Here is a 23,675-nt window from a genome sequence, read left to right on the forward strand (position 1 = left end):
TTTTTAGTCTACTTGTCAAAATGGAAAGTGTCCGGGAAACACAGTCAGAAAAATGAGGGATTAAGTTACTGCTAATACAAACAGAACAGTGCCTGCTGCTTTAGATTCACATTGAATCCATTGTTTTGGGAAATAAACTTTTCACAAAATATACAATGTGATTCTCAATGAGCTTTGCATTTTGTGCTAATGTTTGTATAAAGTGCATCTAGAAAGAAAAATGTTTGTGATTCCTTCATTGTGTCATGCTGTTGGGAGACAGCATGACACAATAGAGTGTGGAAAATAGGAAACTCTCATGGAGTGAAATCTGCAGCATGGAGTCTAATAGACTAAGTTTCATCATCCGAGCGACATACAATCTGCTACCTTCCCCAATAAATCTGCAGCTGTGGTTTGGAAAGGACCCATCCTACCCCCTGTGTACAGTCCCAGCAACACTCAAGCACATCTTGGTTGGTTGTAGGACTAGCCGTACTCAGGGCAGATACACATGGAGACACAACCAGGTTCCCGGGTGTCTAGCCGAGAAAGTTGAGTGCAAAAGAAAATCCATCATCACTCAACCTTTCATGAACCAAGAGGAGCGTCAGTTTTCATCAACATTTGTCCGGGAAGGAGACAAGCCGAGGACAATCCCCTCAACCCCAGACTTGGGCCCGCTGAAGGTTGCCAGGGATTGGCAGATGCAAGTGGACTTGGATCAGAGGCCAATTTTTCCCACAGAGATCGTAACAACAACTTTGCGACCAGACCTCGTCCTTTAGTCTAACTCCCAAAAACTTGCGTACGACCGGGCGCCCCCCGTCTGGCTCTCCTCTCTCCTATCTTGTCCCTTTTGTCTTACTTCTCTCTATCACCTTTTCTATCCCTTTGAAGAATTTAGGCTCCATTAATGGTAAAGAGGTAAGTATTATTTCTCAGTTGCAGTGAATAGATAGAAAATAAACTGTAGGAAACTAAACAGAAGAAAGAAGAAGAGAAATAACAAGTTAACATAAACCAGTGGCACACTCCAGGGCCTGATCAACCCTGGCAGGGCCTCCTTGGATGAGGGTGTCTAGTGATAACGGCCGAAACACCCGATGAATCAAAGGTCCACTACTGACGATGTGTCCCAAATTTTAAAATGATAATCCAGATCAGATCTCGAATCCCTAAACCTAACCAAGGAAGGAAAATGGCAGATTAGCCTGGGTAAAAGACCGAAAGTTGAGGCACACAATGGTGCGTGCTGCTGACAAAGTTTCTGGGCTGCCTTTCCTCATAACAGCCATCCGTCAAGAGTCTCTCCATCTAAAGCAATGCATTATCAGGGACTGTAACCTCTAGTCCTTCTTACTGAATCTGATCAAATTACTCACACAATGATGGGATAGGTAAATAATTGCCAAAATTGATTAAAATAAAGAAATAAACTGAATTTGCTATATCAGCTGAGATTATTTCTTTAATGACGTGTTTGAACACTGAAGCCTAACTGGGTGGCCACTAAGTGCAAATGACCAATACATAAGGAACTTTAGTTTTAGATATTATAGTTAACAGACAGAGGTAATTGTGGTTATTCTAAAAATAGAGAAAGATGCATCAGTCCAACCTAGTTTATATTATATTTGGCTTTAAGCTCTAGTACTCCTGCATATTCATTGCCAGAAGTGGCTCTTATGCCACACCACCAAAACACCACACCACTGCAAGATTTGTTTTTCTGGACATCTGAATTAATCAAAGTGATTCTGGTGTTTTCTTTTTTGTTTTGTTTTTTGATATCCAGATTAAGGCTTAATGGTTGGCCTTGTGAAATACGACACAATTTGGATGTTGCTAACTGTGTTTTGTTTGCTTGAAATAATGTGTAGAGAATAACTGCCAGTTTCCATTATTATTGAATAGCAATGCCCACCGACTCTGTATCTGTAGCCTAGCTATTCCATAGCAAAGCCAGAAAAAGAGCTGCAACATACATTAATCTTTGTAGAGCTTGTCATCTCCTTCCAGTAATATGAGGGCAATGGTCAGCAGAAATAAATCCTCTGAGGGAGCAAATGAGATTAGAGACTAAGTTTGAGCTGAGCTGGGTCATTTCACATCAAAGCCATATCAGAAGCTCAAAATAAATGAATTCAATTTACATTCGCTTGCTACAGTGGAACATTAAACATCTGAAATTATTGCTCTTCTCTCGTGATCTACACTGTGGCCATAAGGCCTGATTAGATACAGCAGAGGCTAACATTTTTTCACAGCAGTTGTACATATTTGGCTTCTAGCCAGTCCAGGGCTGAACTATTTTTACATTGCCACTGCACTTTCATCTTTTATTTTACCATTCATCCCCATGTAGATCTGCTACATTTTACATGAAAGAAAAATAAAAGCTGAGCATATCAGTAAAGTTTCATTAAAGTCAAAACATGATAAATGGCCATAAATTCTGGAAAGACACAGCAAAATGATGTAGCACATAGCAGCCTCGGGGACAATTTGTCTCTGTGAAAGCTCCCTGCTAACACCAGTGTTATGATGCCACAGTGCTACCATGATGGCTCCTTTATCTCTTTTCTCATCTCCCACGAGCCTTTCAGTTCTTTAGTTTTTTGGTTGGCCTAGGTTTTAACAGCTACAGCTGACCATGCTAATGACCAGCTCAGGGAGTGAGAGGACACGACTTAAGCAGCTGCGTTTTAGCTCAAACAAGAAATACTATAAAGACCAATGCAGCACTCATTTCTATTTTTGTGAGCCACTATAGAGCTGGGCAACATCCCTCTGCACTAACAGAGTACTAGAAGCAGCTGGGGTTATAGGTTGTCATTTATTGGCCTATTTAATCTCCCTACATATTTCCTCACCTGAGGCACAGTGCTGCTCTCAACAGACAGAATCAATAACAGAGCTACTCTATGCCATCGAGGGGTAACAATAAAACTAGCACAATTACAGTAAGATGGATCAGAATCTTTAGCAGTAGTATATTATTTATATGTTTGGATGAATTCCAGGAGGCTGTAGGAAGACAAGTCAGTGGGCTATAAAGAAACTTGTTAGTTCACTGGTCACCTGAGAGGCACTCTGGACATGTTTCCGAGCATTTTGCAATGATGTGATAGTTCTTTGTAGAAATTAATGTAAATGCCAGCACAAGGTTCTAGTGGGTGGGAGTCACAGGAGGATACGGCACTGTAGTGTTTCATTGTTTTGTACTATTTCGGGTTTATTTACCTCTGTTTATACCAGTGGAATAATTGAAAAGATAGGAAGTTAGCGCCAGTGGGGTTTTTCTTCTCTTTTTACTTGCACAAAATCAGCTTTCATCAGCTTTTCGCAACTTTTTTACAGCATGAGAATCTATGCAGACAAGTATAATGTGAATATTTGAACATAGTTCAAGAATTTCAGTCAGCAAGCTAACTGAAATGCAAATGAGTTATTATGGGGTTTCAGTAAGAGAATGCTGCTGCTATAAACAAATCTGATTGTATATTGCTTAAAGAAGTGTTTGAGAAAATGTAGCAGCTTAACCAAAACACCCACTTTAAAAACAATTCTCAGTTGTTAGTCAGATATCTGGACATTTGCCTCACATTAGTGTAAGTTTGCTTATTGTTTTTCTTATCTTCTTGTGGCCGCTGACAGTGGACTCGTCGCAGTGCTTGTCCTTCTTGACCTCAGCATTCATCAATGTTGACCGTAAACTTTTATTAGGAAGATTACAGCATGTCGTAGGTATTAAAGGTACTGCTCCGCATGGTTTGAATGACATCTGTCATGTTAATGGGGATTCTTCTTTATGCTTCCCCTATGCAGTATCGCCACTGTGTAGATGATAGCCACCTTTCTCTTTTCATGATGACCTCAAATTTTCAGCTTCTAAATTCAGATAAAACTGAGTTAATCATACTTGGCCCTAAAAATATTAGAAATATGACGTCTAACCAGATAATCACTCTGGACTGCATTACCTTGGCCTCCAGCGACTGACTAGGACATGTCCTTCAGTGTGCATATTAAACAAATATGGAAAACTACTTTCTTGCATTTGTGCAACATCTCTAAAATTAAAAATATCCTGTCTCAGAGTGATGCTGAAAAACTAGTTCATTCATTCACTATTTCTAGTCTGGATTATTATAATTCATTATTGTCTGGTTGCCCTAAAAGCTTCCGGAAAAGCCTTCAGTTCATCCAAAATAAATAAGTAAAGTGCTATACGAATGCAGGCCATTTACCAAAATGCTGTAGCAAGAGAGAGCAGATTCTCCCAAAAACATCCTCTCAAACAAACATTCTCCCATATCCTTATATACAATTATTTGAATTATCAGGCCCCATCTTATTATAAAGACCTCATAGACACAAAAAACCCAAATAGAGCACTTCGCTCTCAGACTGCTGGGTTACTTAGAGTAATTAAATGTAGAACATGTGGGAGAGGCTTCAGCTTTCAGGCCTCTCTTCTGTGGAACCAGATCCTGCTTCGATTTGGGAGACTGACTCTCTCTGAACTTTTAAGATTAGACTTAAAACTTTCCTTTCTGACAAAACTTAAAGTTAGGACTCGATCAGGTGACCATGAATCCCCTCTTAGTTATGCTGCAGTAAACGTAGTGTGTTGGGGGCTTCCCATGATATGCTCAGCATTTCTCCTTCTCTCACCCCTTGTCACTCACCATGTGTTTATCCATCTCTGCATTTAATTATGAGTTATTATTAATCTCTGGCTCGCCTCCACAACATGTCTCCTGACCTCTCTCCCTCCCCTCGCCCTAGCCCAGATGGCTGCTCCTCCCTGAGGCTGATTTTGCCCGAAATTTCTTCCTGTTTAAAGGGAGTTTTTCCCTCCCACATTTGCTCAAGTGCTTGCTGATAGGGGTTGTCTAATATTTGTGGTTTTATCTGTATTATTGCAGAGACAAAAAAACAAACAAAACCAAGACCATATAACTGAGGGTGTGAAAACGTTTTGAAAGGTGTTAAGTGGGTTATGTGTTATAGGTTAGAGATTAATGGTGGCTTTGGAGCAGATTCTTTTATAATGCTTGCACCACTGTCAGGAAACACTAGTCTAAATTTCTGAAACTAAATGTCATGTCTTGCTGAAATTTCACATTTTACACCTTAATTTCAGTCTCCTTTTGTGTATTTTCCGCTGTCTCTCTGCTTCCCTGACTCTTTCACCTCTTTCTCTCCAGCCTTCATGTTGAGCTGTGTCTTCCCCAAGCAGCCTCTCTATGGTGATGTATCAGTGAGCAGTCTCCACTCTGGAGGGCAGGCTTTCTTCTCCTGTTTGACGGGCTACAAGCTGCAAGGTTCCTCTGTGTTGACCTGCCGCAATTCTAGCACACCCTACTGGAGTGGGAAGGAACCAAAGTGCCTAGGTAACGTTTCCCAGACGAAACTCTTCGACTAGCCACAGCTGAAGACGGAAATTATACACATAACCTAATTAATTATACAGGCAATATTTTAGTTACAAAGGTTTTTTTTATAAGTATTTCATAGCATTTACACATTAACAAAAGTGCAAAATTATTGTTTTTATGCATTCTATTTACATTTAATTGTATCAATAATAATAATGCATTTATATAGTGCTTTTCGGGACCCCTCAAAGCGCTTTACAATTCCACTATTCATTCATTCATTCATTCATTCACACACTGGTGGAGGCAGCTACAGTTGTAGCCACAGCTGCCCTGGGACAGACTGACAGAGGCGAGGCTGCCATATCGCACCATCGGCCCCTCTGGTCATCACCAGTAGGCGGTAGGTGAAGTGTCTTGCCCAAGAACACAACGACCGAGACTGTCCGAGCCGGGGCTCGAACCGGCAACCTTCCGGTTACAAGACAAGCTGCCAACTCTTTGAGCCACGATCGCCCCAAGTCTCAGTCTAAGTTAGTCAGAGAAAGTAATTAATAGAAGTATTGCATATGCGTTTCGAGTGGGTGGGATAGCATACAGGAACATACATACATGCCATCTATGGCCTGGAAGTTCCAGGGTCAAAATGGGATACACCGAGTGGTGGACAAGCAGAAGAAGAGGTTGTGATAGAAAGTGTTGATCAAGTTACTTAAAAAAAGTAATCAGTAACTAATTACTGATTACTTCCCCAAAAAAGTAATCCCGTTACTTTAGTGATTACTTATTTTCAAAAGTAATTAATTACTTAGTTACTTAGTTACTTTTTAAAAACACGATTTACAACCTGAATAGGTGATAAAGCCATAGATCTTTCAGCCCAATTCTACTTTTTCTGCATAATCCATCATACAAAATGTAATCAAATGGAAAAGTCTCTTTTTTTAAACTTGTTTTATCAGTTTTGATCTTTTAACTTTATGCATCAAGCAAAAATTTAATTATATGCAACAGTCTCTGACTTGAATAAATTAGTTTAACATTTAAATCTATTTTCTGCACATTCCAGCACATAAAATAAAATATTTTTTGTGTTTACACTCAGTCTTTCAAATAGATGCAAGTAAAACACAGCAGAAAATAAATAAAGTCAAAGACTAGCGGTCTATTTTCACCTGTAAAGCAGGAGTGGGGTAGGCGGAGGTTTACGCTGGTGCAGGTGTGCCGCGGTCAGTGGAAGAATCCGCGAGTTTCTCTGTGAGTTTCCCATTATGTCCTTGCGCACTTGGTGCTTGCTTGGAAGTTTAGGTTTTGTCACTGTAAAAAGAAGTTTTCTTCCCACGCACGATGGACGCTAATGTTTTTGTCACTTTTTATGGAATCAAACTCAAAGTAAGGTCAGTACTTCCACGCTTTAAACGCTGCACGCTCGTACTCTCTCCCACATTCGATATGTGATCCATTGTTGATCTGCACACAGCTGTTGTCACTAACAGCGCACCTGCTTACGTCACTGTCATGAGACATTCTCGCAAAAAATCATGGTTTTAGTAACGCAGTAACGCAGCGTTCCTACGGGAAAGTAACGGTAATCTAATTACCGTTTTTGCAATAGTAATCCCTTACTTTACTCGTTACTTGAAAAAAGTAATCAGTAACGCGTTACTGCCCATCTCTGGTGATAGATGTGGAAATAGTAACTGATAGCAACATCAGGAAGAAAGGACACATGAAGCTTGAGAAGGGCTGAGAGGTAACTGGAAAAGATGTGGAAGGTAAAGGCATCAGTGGTCTCCATGGTAATCAGAACACTCAGGCCTGTGACCTCCAAACTGGGCGAGTCTTGCCAGCAGATTTCAGGAAGGACAGAACAGCACGGTCTTAGGAACAGCTTGACGATCTAAATTCTTGATTACAGCTTGAATATTAACAAAAGCTATTTTCTCACCTACATGCAGTTGTATCAAGTCGTGTATCTACTGTTGATAGGTTCATTTCTTGGTAGAAGGTAGTTTTAATTGAAAACTACTGACAGTGTGAATTACTCAGACAGACAGCAATTAAATGGTTTTCCTACAGAATTATTTTACATAATAATAATTGATGCTATTCACATTTCTTACATTTCTTGTGCATTGTAAAATGTACAAGTGTATTTAGACAGTTGTATTCTTTATGTAGTCACCTCCAGTTTGCATTGTTTCTTCTTTGGCTGCTGTTAGCACAACCCAAAAGGCTTTATTTCATCCAGACATTCACATTATTTTTCTGCAACGGAAATTTCATAATATAGTACAAACAGTACTACACTAGCTACTTGATAACAACTAACAGTATCAGGAAGTGTTGACTTACTAAAATTATTGTAACAGCACTTGACAGCAGAGCAGCAGTGGTGTGATACTAATGATGATAATCAAATTATGCAGTAGATGGATCAAATTTATGCTTTACAAGTTTACAATTTATAATGTTAAAATTAAGGGAAATATAAATAATTTTTGCTATAATAAATTTTGATGTTGGCAAATGTCTGAATGCTTTCAAATACTAAAAGCAGTCTTATTTGGCTGGTTCTTGTTTTTTTTTTCATGGTCACCAGTTTGAGTTTGGTTATTAAGTTAGGGTAATAGAGAATGAGATGATGTCAGTACGAGTAAATTTGACTGAGATTCACTACATAATGTGAAATCCACCACAGTTTAATTTGATGTTCACTTCCATTCCTTCTTGTTTTTCAGCTGCCTGTGGAGGTTTGGTGAGGAACATCACAGTTGGTCGGATTGTCTCTCCTGGTTTTCCGAGCAACTACAGCAACAACCTAACCTGCCACTGGCTGCTGGAGGCCCCTGAGGGCCAGAGGCTCCACATCCACTTTGAGAAGGTAGCACTGGCTGAGGATGATGATCGGTAAGCTATGATTTGAGATTGTTGTAAACTGAAAACTCTTTCCTTTAACAAATTGATCATTTCAAAAACAATTACTCTAAAGCTCCTATGTGCACAATTTTCAAGTTTCCAGTCTTACACAGTCTTAGAATGAAAGACACCCAATGAGTATCACCTAATGCAACAAAGCAGCCTAAGCAAAGAGGCCCAGACCTCCCTCTCCCCAGCCACCTCCTCCAGCTTATCCGGGGGAATACCAAGGCGTTCCCAGGCCAGCCGAGAGATATAATCTCTCCAGCGTGTCCTGGGTCTGCCCCGGGCCTCCTCCCGGTGGGACATGCCTGGAACACCTCACCCAGGAGGCGCCCAGGGGGCATCCTTGTCAGATGCCCGAACCACCTCAGCTGGCTCCTTTCGATGTGGAGCAGCAGCTGCTCTACTCTGAGCCCCTCCCGGATGGCCGAACTTCTCACCCTATCTCTAAGGGAGAGGCCAGCCACCCTTCGGAGGAAGCTCATTTCTGCCGCTTGTATCCGCGATCTCGTTCTTTCGGTCACTAACCACAGCTCGTGGCCATAGGTGAGGGTAGGGACGTAGATCGACCGGTAAATTGAGAGCTTCGCTTTTACACTCAGCTCCCTCTTCACCACGACGGACCGGTGCAGCGTCCGCATTACTGCAGCTGCAGCCCCAATCCGTCTGTCGATCTCCGGCTCCCTTCTCCCATCACTCGCGAACAAGACCCCGAGATACTTGATCTCCTCCACTTGGGGCAGGAACTCATCCCCGACCCGGAGTGGGCACTCCACCCTTTTCCGGCTGAGAACCATGGCCTCAGATTTGGAGGTGCTGATCCTCATTCCCGCTGCTTCACACTCGGCTGCGAACCGTTCCAGTGCGAGCTGGAGGCCCTCACCCGATGAAGCCAACAGAACCACATCATCTGCAAAAATCAGAGATGAGATTCTGAGGCCACCAAAGCGAAAGCCCTCCGCCACTTGGCTGCGCCTAGAAATCCTGTCCATAAAAATTATGAACAGAACCGGAGACAAAGGGCAGCCCTGGCGGAGCCCATCACCCACCGGGAACGAGTCCGACTTATTGCCGGCAATGCGAACCAAGCTCTTGCAACGGTTGTATAGGGATCGAATGGCCCGTAGCAATGGGCCAGACACCCCATATTCCCGCAACACCTCCCACAGGACACCCCGAGGGACACGGTCGAATGCCTTCTCCAAGTCCACAAAACACATGTAGACTGGTTGGGCAAACTCCCATGCACCCTCAAGTATCCTGGAGAGGATAAAGAGCTGGTCCAGTGTTCCGCGACCAGGACGAAAACCGCATTGTTCCTCCTGTATCCGAGGTTCGACTAACGGACGAACTCTCCTTTCCAGCACCCTGGCATAGACTTTCCCAGGGAGGCTGAGGAGTGTGATCCCCCTGTAGTTGGAACACACCCTCCGGTCCCCTTTCTTAAAGATGGGGACCACCACCCCGGTCTGCCAGTCCACAGGTACTGCCCCTGATCTCCACGCAACATTGCAGAGGCGTGTCAACCAGGACAGCCCTACAACGTCCAGAGCCTTCAGGAACTCAGGGCGGACCTCATCAACACCAGGGGCTCTGCCACCAAGGAGTTGTTTAACTGTCTCAGTGACCCCGCCCCCGGAAATTGGCGGGTCATTCCCCTCATCCCCAGACTCTGCTTCCTCCTCGGAAGACGTGTCAGTGGGATTAAGGAGGTCCTCGAAGTATTCCTTCCACCGCCTGACAATTTTCTCAGTCGACGTCAGCAGCACTCCGCCAGCACTATACACAGTGCAGGTAGAGCACCGCTTTCCCCTCCTGAGACGTCTGACGGTTTGCCAGAATCTCTTCGAGGCAGTCCGAAAGTCTTTTTCCATGGCCTCTCCGAACTCCTCCCACACCCGAGTTTTTGCTTCAGCCACTGCCCGAGCCGCATTCCGCTTGGCCTGTCGATACCTGTCGGCTGCCTCCGGAGTCCCACAGGCTAACCAAGCCCGATAGGACTCCTTCTTCAGCCTAGTGGCTTCCTTCACCTCTGGTGTCCATTTGGTTCGGGGATTACCACCACGGCAGGCACCAACCACCTTGCGGCCGCAGCTCAATGCAGCAGCTTCGGCAATGGAGACGCTGAACATGGTCCATTCGGACTCAATGTCCCCAGTCTCCCTCGGAATGCTGTTGAAGCTCTGCCGGAGGTGTGCGTTGAAGATCTCGCGGACTGGGGCCTCTGCTAGACGTTCCCAGCACACCCTCACTACGCGTTTAGGTGTACCAGGTCTGTCCAGCGTCTTCCCCCGCCACCTGATCCAACTCACCACCAGGTGGTGATCAGTTGACAGCTCAGCCCCTCTCTTTACCCGAGTGTCCAGAACATATGGTCGCAGGTCTGCTGATACGATTACAAAATCGATCATCGACCTACGGCCTAGAGCGTCCTGGTGCTACGTGCACTTATGGACACTCTTATGTTCGAACAGGGTGTTCGTTATGGCCAAACTGTGATTAGCACAGAAGTCCAATAACAGAGCACCGCTCGGGTTCAGATCAGGGAGGCCGTTCCTCCCAATCACGCCCCTCCAGGTCTCGCTGTCGTTACCCACGTGAGCATTGAAGTCTCCCAGCAGGACAACAGAGTCTCCAGGTGGAGCACCCTCCAGCACCCCCCCCCCCAGGGACTCTAAGAAGGCTGGGTACTCTGAACTGCCAGATGACAGTCAGGACCCGTTCCCCGACCCTAAGGCGCAGGGAACAAACCCTCTCGTCCACCGGGAAAAACCCCAACGTACCGGCAGCAAGCCGAGGGGATATTAGGATACCCACCCCAGCCCGCCGCCTCTCACCAAGGGCAACTCCAGACTGAGACAGAGTCCAGCCCCTCTCCAGGAGACTGGTTCCAGAGCCCAAGCCATGTGTAGAGGTGAGCCCGACTATATCTAGCCGGTACCTCTCAACCTCACGCACTAACTCAGGCTCCTTCCCCACCAGAGAGGTGACATTCCATGTCCCTATTGCCAGTCTTGGCAGCCGGGGGTCAGTCCGCCAGGGCCTCCGCTCCTGGCCGCCACCCGGCACACAATGCACCCGACCCCTATGGCGCCTCCTGCGGGTGGTGGGCCTGCGGGAGGATGGGCCCATGTCTCCTCTTCGGGCTGTGCCCGGCCGGGCCCCATGGACTAAGGCCCGGCCACCAGATGCTCGCCCTCGGGCACCCTCCCCGGGCCTGGCTCCAGGGCGAGGCCCCGGTAACCCTATCCCGGGCAGGGTAAACTGTTCCCTCGGTGTCCTTTTCATAAGGGTCTTATGAATCGCTCTTTGTCTGGTCCCTCACCCAGGGCCAATTTGCCATGGGAGACCCTACCAGGGGGCAAAAGCCCCCAGACAACATAGCCCCTGGGATCCCTGTGACACACAAACCCCTCCACCACGATAAGGTAGCGATTCAAGGAGGATTAGTAATTGTAATTACTAATCTGTTCAAATGTGAGACTCAGGTTACAGTTGGGATGTACATGTATTGTGCATGGGGTGACTTGAAAAATGCCTGCAACGCACCAGCAACGACAGGGTAGTAGCTAGTAAACTGGTATCGTAAAAACATCCTCTTAAACAAACATCCTGCCCCCTTAAATCAAACTTTTAGAAGTTCAGAAAGAAGCATGTGTACTCAACCAATACTGGGTAGTTACCCCAAACATGTATTTGGTCGTACGACATTAAGATCGTTCAATCCTCCCTGGTACCACACATGCCCATGTCTGGAGGACTGTTGTGCATACCCTTTTTAGTTATGTTAATATTGGCAATGGTGAGAAGTGTTATAGTTGGGTTTTAATATGTTTGGCCGTCCAATTAAGGTAAATTACATGACAAAATCCTCTATCCAGAGCACCCCCACCCATTTTCCGCCTCTGCCTCATCATATCTGCAGCACATGTAAGCTTGAAGGGCTTATGCTGAAGAGTTCAGTTCTGACCTGAAGCTTCTTCTGACCTGAAGAAGCTTCTCGGATGAGAGGTGAAACGTCTTCAAGCAACTTAAAGAAGTCCAGACGCTTTTCTTTTCAAGCTCCTTAAACACTTCAGATTGTTAGAAAATATGAGCTATTTGCTGGCTGGTGTAACTGTCTCATGGCTCACACCCTGTTAACTTTGATGTACTACTTTCCTCTTTACTTCAGCACAGTCCTTAACTTATGTTCAATCATGAGGCCTCTTATCTTTGTACCTTCTGCTTTGTCCCTGAAGACTCCACAGAATAACATCAGGATGTCAGTGTAGCGCATACCGGTGACAGCTGAATGTCATTTTAGCAGCATGGGGCTGCAATTAAGGGCCAGTGAATAGAGTAACCATGGGGGAGAAATTAGCTGAGTAATCCATTCTGTCTGCCAGACAATAGTGGCTCCAGGCTGCTCTTATACTCATGCTACAGATGGAGACCTCACAGATACGAAGGGATATCTGGACAGCTCTAGAAACAAAAGGAAAAGATTTAGGTGAAGTGGTGATTTGGAAAGGTTAACTGACAAATGTGCAAAAGGTGTTCATTTAATGCACCAAGGTTTGTTGGCTTTTAAAAGGCCAGAAATAGACTGGTACTTCCAGTATACTGTATAGCACCTTTCTACTCAGTTTGATTGAACAAAGTGTGTTCTACTGGTCTCATTCACACGATCACACACACATTCATACAGCGCACCCCCACCCCCACCCTTTTTAAAACTAACATCAATTCACACAGTCACATGGAGGGACAACTCGCAATTCAGTATCTTGCCCAAGAATACTTTCCCTCATGGGCTGGAGGAGCCACTGATTGATCCGCCGATTGATAGATGCTCTATCATATAACCCTCTAGTTTATTATTTATTTAACTAGTTAGTTATTATATAACCTAAGTATATAAATACTAGTGTTTATTCAACAAAAAAAAAAATCTAAGATCTGTCATTTAAGACCATTTACTCACTATTTCATAGTGTTCAGCTGCACTTCATGAAACTTGCTATGATGTATCCCATGTAGCTATGTACTCACTTTTTCCAATAAACCAATGGAAAATGACAAATATTGGTGATTTATCATTGATACTACAGTACACAAGCCCACAGATATTATATACTGACAGAAAATGACTTCAGTTAATTAATCAGTCTTAATTAACCGTTCTTTCTTGTTTATAGGTTTTTAGACGTTAGCTAATCAATGTACTCAAAATGCTCCCTTGATATTCTATTTAACAGATTACAAATGTAGAGTTTGCTGATTTACTTTTGTTATAGCAAGAAATCACAGGCAGTTGTTATCTGGAAGGCAAGAAAAATTGTTATGAATGCATTAACACTCAAAATGTTGCATGATTTATAGGTAATGGCATGAAAAACTATAGCCAGTGTTTTTAGGGTTTTTACCCATCTAGAGAATATGAGTATGAATATGAGTCTATGTGAATAGAAACAATAAAAATAAAAAGTTATTTTCAACTGCTCCCTTACCCATGTTTTGAACACTGGATGCTCTTCCTGACACAACGCAAAGGGCGTCTCCTCCTGAGACTGAACTGGATATTATTTGTTTATTAGGCACATCTCTAACCCATTACATTATGAAGTAACCAACAGGAACATTAAGAAAAAACATAAATATACACATATTTTATAATAGTTTATTGATTTTATTTAACACTTTAGTGCTATGATAAACCTTTTTCTTTTAACTGAGAAGAATAAGACAACCACAAGATTGCTGCTGGTGGAGGGCTGTGACGTGCATCAACATCAAATCTGTGTGTGTGTTCTATGTGTGTATATGCCTTCATACATGGTAATTAATGATTGGGTGACACACAGTGTTGGGAAGGTTACTTTTAAAATGTATTCCACTACAGATTACAGATTACATGCCCCAAAATGTACAGGGTGGGCCATTTATATGGATACACCGTAATAACATGGGAATGGTTGGTGATATTAAAGTCCTGTTTGTGGCACATTAGTTTATGTGAGGGGCAAACTCCTCAAGATGGGTGGTGAATGACCATGGTGGCCATTTAGAAGTCGGCCATCTTGGATACAACTTGTTTTTCCAATAGGAAGAGGGCCATGTGACACATCAAACTTATTGGTAATGTCACAAGAACAACAATGGTGTGCTTGGTTTCAACGTAACTTTATTCTTTCATGAGTTATTTACAAGTTTCTGACCACTTATAAAATGTGTTCAATGTGCAGCCCACTGTGTTGGATTGTCAATGCAACCCTCTTCTCCCACTCTTCACACACTGATAGCAACACCGCAGGAGAAATGCCAGCACAGGCATCCAGTATCCGTAGTTTCAGGAGCTGCACATCTCGTATCTTCACACCATAGACAATTGCCTTCAGATGACCCCAAAGATAAAAGTCTAAGGGGGTCAGATCGGGAGACCTTGGGGGCCATTCAACTGGCCCATGACGACCAATCCACTTTCCAGGAAACTGTTCATCTAGGAATGCTCGGACCTGGCACCCATAATGCGGTGGTGCACCATCTTGCTGGAAAAAACTCAGGGCACGTGCCAGCTTCAGTGCATAAAGAGGGAAACACATCATCATGTAGCAATTTCAAATATCCAGTGGCCTTGAGGTTTCCATTGATGAAGAATGGACCCACTATCGTTGTGCCCCATATACCACACCAAACCATCACTTTTGTTGGTCCAACAGTCTTGGAGGGATCCATCCAATGTGGGTTAGTGTCAGACCAATAGCGGCGGTTTTGTTCGTTAACTTCACCATTCACATAAAAGTTTGCCTCATCGCTGAACAAAATCTTCTGCGTGAACTGAGGGTCCTGTTCCAATTTTTGTTTTGCCCATTCTGCAAATTCTGTGGCCGATCTGGGTCATCCTCGTTGAGATGCTGCAGTAGCTGGAGTTTGTAAGGGTGCCATTTGTGAGTAGCTAATATCCGCCGAAGGGATGTTCGACTAATGCCACTCTCCACTCTCTCTGCGGCAAGTGCTACGCTGTGGGCTCTTGCTGAATGAAGCTAGGACAGCCACTGATGTTTCTTCATTAGTGACAGTTTTCTTGCGTCCACATTTTGGCAAATCCAACACTGAACCAGTTTCACGAAACTTAGCAAGCAGTTTGCTAACTGTAGCATGGGAGATGGGTGGTCTTGTAGGGGGTCTTGCATTGAAATCTGCTGCAATGACCCGGTTACTGCGTTCACCAGATATCAACACAATTTCGATCCGCTCCTCACGTGTTAACCTCTTCGACATGTCAATGGCTGTGAACAAAGAGAAACTTGTAAATAACTCATGAAAGAATAAAGTTACGTTGGAACCAAGCACACCATTGTTTTTCTTGTGACATTACCAATAAGTTTGATGTGTCACATGGCCCTCTTCCTATTGAAAAAACAAAAGTTGTATCCAAGATGGCCGACTTCTAAATGGCCACCATGGTCACCACCCATCTTGAGGAGTTTGCCCCTCACATATACTAATGTGCCACAAACAGGACTTTAATATCACCAACCATTCCCATTTTATTACAGTGTATCCATATAAATGGCCCACCCTGTATTTTGTAGCATATGGCCAGAGGGGCCGATGGCGCGACATGGCAGCCTCCCTTCTGTCAGTCTGCCTCAGGGCAGCTGTGGCTACAACCGTAGCTTGCCTCCACCAGTGTGTGAATGCGAGAGTGAATGAATAGTGGCATTGTAAAGCGCTTTGGGTGCCTTGGAAAGCGCTATATAAATCCAATCCATTATTATATTCCGTTACGTTACTCAATGAGAGTAACGTATTCTGAATACTTTGGATGACTTAATACATTATCATGCTTTTTACAACTACATGAATGTACTATTGCTGTGTGATTTGTTGCTATTACTGAAGGTCACTCATCATACCAACACCAACTAGATTTTTAAATCTTAATATAAAATGAGTAACAGTAGGGTGGACATTAGGTAAGGCTGCACTTTTTGCAGCGATCTCGTATAGAAAACTATTCCGCGCGTATATAAAACAGGTCCGCAGCTCCGAACCCGTAGTAAAGGGACCTCTGGCGGGTTCCGTGTCGGGCTCGTAGCCAAAAACTGGCTTTACTTTGTTGTCTGGGTCAACTTTGCTAGTGAGAGACAGAGAGAGGCGTTGAAAGGCTGCTCCAACGGAGCTTATTGTTTCAGAGGAAAACAGGAACACAGTGTACAGTCGAGTCTTAATAGCTTACTTACAACTGGGCTACACTGCCCATGAGGCTACATTCTTTAGGGCTATGCCTGTAATACTCTGCTTATTGCCTTCATATTTAAAAAAAATTTGAATAATTTTAAAAAATATTTCTTCACGTCGTTTTGCGGGCTGCAAGTAGAGGTGACATGGGCCGCGAGATTGAGACCCAGACATTAGAGCCTCTTAATGCGTGTTTTGCTTGGGTTTCCACCAGCGTGGAATTACCAAAAATAGAGAGGGGACAGCCTAACATATGAAACAGGAAAAGACCGTCGTGTAATCCCTTTATTTCAACAAAGTAACTGTATTCTGAATACCACCTTTTTAAATGGTAACTGTAACGGAATACAGTTACTCATATTTTGTATTTTAAACACGTAACACCGGTACATGTATTCCGTTACTCCCCAACACTGGTGACACTGTTATTTAGTGATTAACACTGCTGCCACTTAACAAGAAGGTTCAGGGCTTGATTCTACTGGGGCTTTCTGCTAGTTCCAGGGACTCAAACTTTCTCCTGCAGTCCAGTGACGTCTGTGAGTTCTACACTTCAGCCAGTCGCTGACTATAAATGATTTTTTTTATGTTAGTTCTTCTAAATTACTTTTGAGTGTCTGAAAATAGGGAGTATGTATGAAAATGCAATATTGTTCTTAAACCCTCTGAAATAAAAGAAAAGTCAATGTTTGATTTAAACAACTGGAGGTGTACAAAGGCAAATTGAAAAGAAAAATGCTGTAAATATCTGTTTATAATTTGCTGTACATATGTTTAAACATGCAAATTGATATTTTCTTTTAATTTACAAAGTAGCCTAAATAGATCATTCAAATATGTTACGTTAATCAGTATTTTATACTCAATTGTAGGCAAGGATGCAAACAGATAAAGAACAGCCAGTAGGAGTCAAAAAGTTCCATTCTGTTAAATAAGATACCCTGTAAATAAAATTTTGTTCACTGTCTTTCAGGCTCCTGATCAAGAATGGCAACAGCATAAATGCAGCCGTACTGTATGATTCCTATGAGGTGGAGTATTTGCCTAATGAAGGGCTCCTTAGCACATCTAGGCAGCTCTTCATTGAGCTTACTACAGATGCCACAGGAACATCGACTGGCATAGCCATTAGGTATCAAGGTAAGAATTATGCATGATGAGTTGGATAGCACTTTCTATTACAGCCTGATAATAAAGTGGTAATAGTAGGGTAACAATGAAGAAACAAGAATGTACTAATGTGGTAATTTCTTCTTCTTATTATTTATAATTATTGTTTCCATTTACGGTGACCAGTGGTTAGCACTGTTGCCGCACAGCAAGAATGTTGTGAGTTCAATTCCACCATCAGGCCGGGGTCTTTCTGTGTAGAGTTTGCATGTTCTCCCCATGTTTGCGTGGGTTCTCCCCGGGTATTCCGGCTTCCTCCCACAGTCCAAAGACATGCAGTTAGTGGGGATAGGTTAATTGATCAATCTAAATTGCCCATATGTGTGAATGCGTGAGTGAATGTGAGTGCAAATGGTTGTCTGTCCCTGTGTTAGCCCGGCGACAGATTGGCGACCTATCCAGGGTGTACCCCGCCTCTCGCCCTATGACAGCTGGGATAGGCTCCAGCGCCCCCCGCGACCCTGAAAAGCGAATGGATGGATGTTTCCATTTAATATCATATTAATAACATTAAATTAAACTAAAAAATGTTGTGATTAAAATCTGGAAACACAACAAAGTGGCAATTTAAAGAAATCCACACTCACTATTGCCCTAATTAACTTAATTTAATCTAAACCCACAATAAACCAAAATATCAGTCCACTTTTGTTGTTTTTATTTTGGCCGCCATGGAATCTGAGTGAATGGGGAACTACTGCCTGACAGACCTTTAATCTAGGACTGCGCTCTTTTGGACAGAGATCTCGGATGTTGTTCCTGAGATCTGCTGGAGCCACTCGCCTAGCTTGGGTGTTACTGCACAAAGTGCTCAGATTACCACTGGGACCATTCTTACCTTCACCCTCCACATCTTCTCAAGTTTTTCCCTCAACCCTTGGTACTTCTCCAGCTTCTCATGTTCCTTCTTCCTGATGTTGTTGTCACTGGTCATTGCTACATCTGTCACTACGGCCATCTTCTACTGCTTGTCTACCACTACTATGTACTGTACGTTAGCGATGTTGTTATGTTGGTTAGCCATCACCAGTTTGTCCATCTGTATCTGGAAGTCCCACAGGATCTTAGCCCAGTCATTCTCAACCACCCAAGGTCCCATTTTGACCTCGGGACTTCCAAGGGGTGTTCAGCACAGATGTTTCTGTATACTATGCCGGCCGCTTGGCTACGGTGTTCCACGTATATCCTGCCTGCTAAGCATCTTGGACCCTGCTGTTTTGTGCTGGATTATCTCAGGGCATCTTTACACAGCCTGAACCTGGGGTCTTGCCTGGTGTGGTAGGCCATTGCCTCTATGGATCTTGTACTTAGATCTTGTTCCTGTGCTGCCCTGATTAGTGCTTCTGTGCTGTCTTTCAGTCCAGCTTTGTCCAGCCATCAGTAGGATTTTTGGATGTCAGTCACTTCCTCTATTTGCCGGTGGTACATACCATGCAGGGGCCTGTCCTATGATGGCTTCTCTTCTTCATTTTTGGGTTTCTGCTGGCTGAGTTATTCACTGAGCATGCAATATTAAAACCAATCTTTTAATGGCTAAGGAAGCCCAAAAAGATTTAACAAACAATTGGTTGACAAACAACTGGTTGTTTTTTTTTGTTTGTTTGTTTGGCTGATTTAAGACACGGGTCAAAACCTACAAGTTACCACAGAATACATAGATGAAGGTAAAATTTAAAATATGGTTCATAGCTTTACTGAACTAAATATAATATTTTTCACTATTTTGCATCAGTCTTTAAAAATTTTTTGTTATGAAGCTTGACTATCTGTTAACTAATGTTTTCTTTTCTGTGTTTCACTTGAAAAAAGAGACCTTGAAATAAATCTAGTGAAAGATGCAATATGATTTTAACAAAATCACATTTTTAAGAAAATATAAACAAAATACATTTGATCTCAGAATCAGAATATTTTAATAATCCCTAGGAAAATGATGTAGAAAAGAAAGCTATTAATACAGATGAACACTCATCTGAGTGAAGAGTAAAGGACAAACAAATTAGTAAGAAAAAAGTAAGAAAATTAGTAAGAAAAAAGTTAAACTAAAGAGAAAAAGCAGCAACTGAAACAGGCTGTGTGCTGGTTGACACATGCACACTCTAAAAGATGGATTTTGAACATATATATATAAGGGCAAATATAAACAATTGTTTATTATTTATTAATAGAGCTTCTAACTCCAGCACGGTGGAACAGTGGTTAGCACTGTTGCCGCACAGCAAGAAGGTCCTGAGTTCAATTCCACCATCAGGCCAGGGTCTTTCTGTGTGGAGTTTTCATCTTCTCCCCGTGTTTGCGTGGGTTCCCTCCGGGTACTGCGGCTTCCTCCCACAGTCCAAAGACATGCAGCTTGTGGGGATAGGTTAATTGATTAATCCAAATTGCCCATAGGTGTGAATGTGAGTGTGAATGGTTGTCTGTCTCTGTGTGTTAGCCCTGTGACAGACTGGCGACCTGTCAAGGGTGTACCGCACAGACATGTCAAGGGTGTACCCCTCCTCTCGCCCTATGACTGCTGGGATAGGCTCCAGCATCCCCTGCGACCCTGAAAAGGATAAGCGGAAGCGAATAGATGGATGGATTCTAACTCCTTCCTACAACTATTTTTGTAACATTACTTCCATCTCTCTAGCTTTTTCAGCGGGTCACTGCTATGAACCCTTTGTGAAGTACGGTAACATGACCAGCACTGACAACACCTGGTCAGTAGGAGCTGTGGTGGAGTTTGCCTGTGACCCGGGGTATACTCTGGAACAGGGATCTGTCACCATTGAGTGCATGGATCCTAACAATCCACAGTGGAATGAGACTGAGCCTGCTTGCAGAGGTTTGTATGCCTGATTTATTGACATGCATCTTTGGATTACTTGTGCTTCTTTCTTGTCATCTTCTACATTTTTGCAACAATTTTGTCCATTTTGAGTCACTTTCCCCTTGATACACCCATCTTAACACTTAGGATTGAACTCAGAGGTAGAGCAGATCATCTACTGATCGGAAGGTTGGTGGTTTGATCCCTGGCTCCCCCAGTCTGCGTGCCAAATATCCCTGGGCAAGATATGAATGTGTCTGAATGTTAGCTAGTAAGCACTTAAAACATAGTGAATGTGGCATGTTGTAAAAAGCACTATATAAGAATGAGTCTCGGGGGGCTCACTGACATCTTTGGCCCCAGGATGACAGATAATTAAACACTGACTCTCAGCAATACAAAACTGACAGCAGACTTCATTTCTTTAATTGTTTGTATTACAAAATTCTTTGTTCTGTTTCTATATTTAGTGAGATCACGCATCCAATTTGCTTGTTACACACCCCAAAATAAAAGGGACAGAGCGATCTCTGATGATGACTTAGAGATTTAAACTGTAAACATGTTTTTTTTTGTGTGTTTGTGTTCCAGCTGTGTGCAGTGGTGAGATCACAGACTCAGCTGGTGTGGTGCTCTCTCCCAACTGGCCTGAATCCTATGATAAAGGCCAGGACTGTATCTGGGGAATCCACGTTGAGGAGGACAAGAGGATCATGCTAGATATTCAAGTGTACGTATCCATCTTCCACATGTTCAATCTATTTCACTCCGTTGGCCTTTGATGAGCATAAAACCACATTACTAAAGCAGCATCTAATCATCACAAAACTTGCTTTATCTCCTTTGCTGATACATACAGCAGTCCCAGGCTTCAAACACATCCACAGAAACAGTATGACACTAACAAAGCGCTACCTCACCATGACTAGTAAAACACATTAAAAACACAACAGGCAGCTAATGAACGAATGCTCAGCTTGTGAATGAGATGTGTAAATGGCACACAGACAAAGGTTAATTAGGTGCAGTGGAGAAAACTAATTATATCAGGGATTTGTTTAGGAGCCCTCCCCCAATCCCCAACCCTGCACTCTTGTAATGGCTGCACCAAGGCCGATCAGCAAGCACTCCAGCGGGTGGTGAAAGAAGCTGGCAGAATTATTGGAACAAGTCTGCCAGAGATCAGTAATATCTTCCCCACTCGCTGTCTGAGGAGGGTGCACAGTATCCTGCGGGACCAACATCACCCTGCGCGCCACCTTTTCCATCTAAGATAAGATAAGATAGAACTTTATTAATATCTTCTATCTGCTGCCCTCAGGGAGAAGGTACAGGTCTATACAGGCCAGAACATCCAGACTGGCCAACAGCCTGTATCCACAGGCTGTGAGGCTCCTGAACTCTCTGCCCCCCTCTCACGGACAATAACCATATCCAACTTCTTAATAGCAATGAACTGGTCTGCATTGGTGCATCATATCTTTATTCTCTTCCCCCTCCTGCCCCCCCCCCCCCCTCTTTCTTAAATAGATAACTATCATATCTGATATCATATCTCACAGTACAATAATATTGAATGGGTTGCATTGTTGTATTTTGTCATGTTTCTCAGGTCTTTGAATTTCTACGAACATTATTGCTAAGGATTGTCTTTGGAGTCACACTGGGTTAAATATGTACACTTGGGTTTTAAGAGGTATTTATTATTTTCTTCTTTTTTTGGGGTTGTATGGAAGCCCCAAACGCAATTTCATTGTTCTTGACAATGACAATAAATAAATAAATGTGTGGAGTACAGGGTGCAAGTGTACAGCATGAGAGTGTTTGTTTCCTGAGATTGTGGTGCCAAGGTGAAGACACAGAACAGCACACCCTGCTTTGTCAGGGCCTGATAAGTCAGTCAGCCATAGAAAATCATTTGCCATTTGCAAGCAAATTAAGGGGGGCTCATTTGCATCGGATGCATCTTAAGCTCCGCTTTTCTCTCTCTCTCTGAGCACCACCTGTGTTGTACTTTGAGAAATACTGATTAATGGCTTCTTCTGGATTTTGAGAGGGAGTTTGCAAACATCAGTAATTATTGCTGCTGAGCAGGTGATGTAAAAGTAAAACTTCCCTGGCAGCCAAATCTGTGTTTTAAGAATAAAGTTACTATAAAGCATGGACCTGAAACACGTGTTCTCCATAATATGACACGGGCTTCTTCTGTTCCCCTAACCCTTGGTTTAGCTGTCTGGCATATTACAATCTGGTCTAAAGTCTGGACATAGTATAAAGTCAGAAAGGCACCGAATGACCCAATGTAGTTACTCACTTCTGCTATTTTAGCTACATGTGAGATCATCATTCTGATGATTCTGATTTGATTTATTACTGCTGTTGAAATTAAAAGCTTGATTCTTCACTGATCTGGTTCTCTAATTCATAATCCAATACCAGTTTAAAGCTTTCTCCTAATTGATAAAAATCATTGTTTTAACACTGTTAATGGTCAAAAACTCCACATGATCCTTTAATATTCTCTCAGGAAAGGTGGCAGGATTAAAACATATGACATTAAATGCAACATCAGCTATTTTAAATTTACTTTGTTCAATTGTTGGATGCTACAATAAGAAATATCGTCACAACAGATTGAATGTTACTAGAATGAAGTAAATGTCATAAGCAGATAGCTGTGAAAACCCCTGTTGCTCCCCCGCTTTCCTGAAGAATCATCACTGTGGTTTCTACTGTATGTTGTCACTTCTGGGATGATAATTGGGGATTTAGACTTTCTCAGGCACATTGTTACATGTGTCAGTGTCAGTGAACGGGAATAATCTGTGAAAAATCTGTAGCTCAAACTAAAGGTGTCAGCACATACTGTGGTCCAGATTTCCAGAGAATGGCCATGGGATTTAACCAAATCCATGGAACTAACATCTAATCTAGCACAACTCTCCCCCATCTGAGCACATGCCAGCAGGTGCCTGAGCATTTATATCAGGTTTATCAATAGCAGTTGTTCTCCCTAAGCTTATCTCTGGTGTACAGAGATAAATGAGGCCTTTAACATGGTCCCTGGGTATTGGTTCCTCACATTGCGCACCTGTGCATATGTGTACATATACATATCACCAGCTCCATCTTTCTGATGGAGGGGGAGATATTATCAATAAATGAGTTTCATGGATGGC

General features: G+C 43.0%; 1 protein-coding gene across 1 annotated transcript in view; it reads left to right on the plus strand.

Annotated features, from left to right (window-relative positions):
• Positions 1–23,675, plus strand: part of sez6b (seizure related 6 homolog b) — a 234,341-nt gene that overhangs the window by 189,847 nt on the left and 20,819 nt on the right. The window contains exons 5-9 of the mRNA XM_082502120.1: positions 5,196–5,381; positions 8,108–8,276; positions 17,488–17,654; positions 20,317–20,511; positions 21,088–21,226. Coding sequence (XP_082358246.1) covers positions 5,196–5,381; positions 8,108–8,276; positions 17,488–17,654; positions 20,317–20,511; positions 21,088–21,226 — 856 coding nt within the window. The remainder of the gene's footprint in view (positions 1–5,195; positions 5,382–8,107; positions 8,277–17,487; positions 17,655–20,316; positions 20,512–21,087; positions 21,227–23,675) is intronic.

The sequence above is a fragment of the Aulonocara stuartgranti genome (assembly GCF_965226115.1).
Source record: "Aulonocara stuartgranti genome assembly, chromosome: 14".
NCBI classification, from domain to species: Eukaryota; Metazoa; Chordata; class Actinopteri; order Cichliformes; family Cichlidae; genus Aulonocara; species Aulonocara stuartgranti.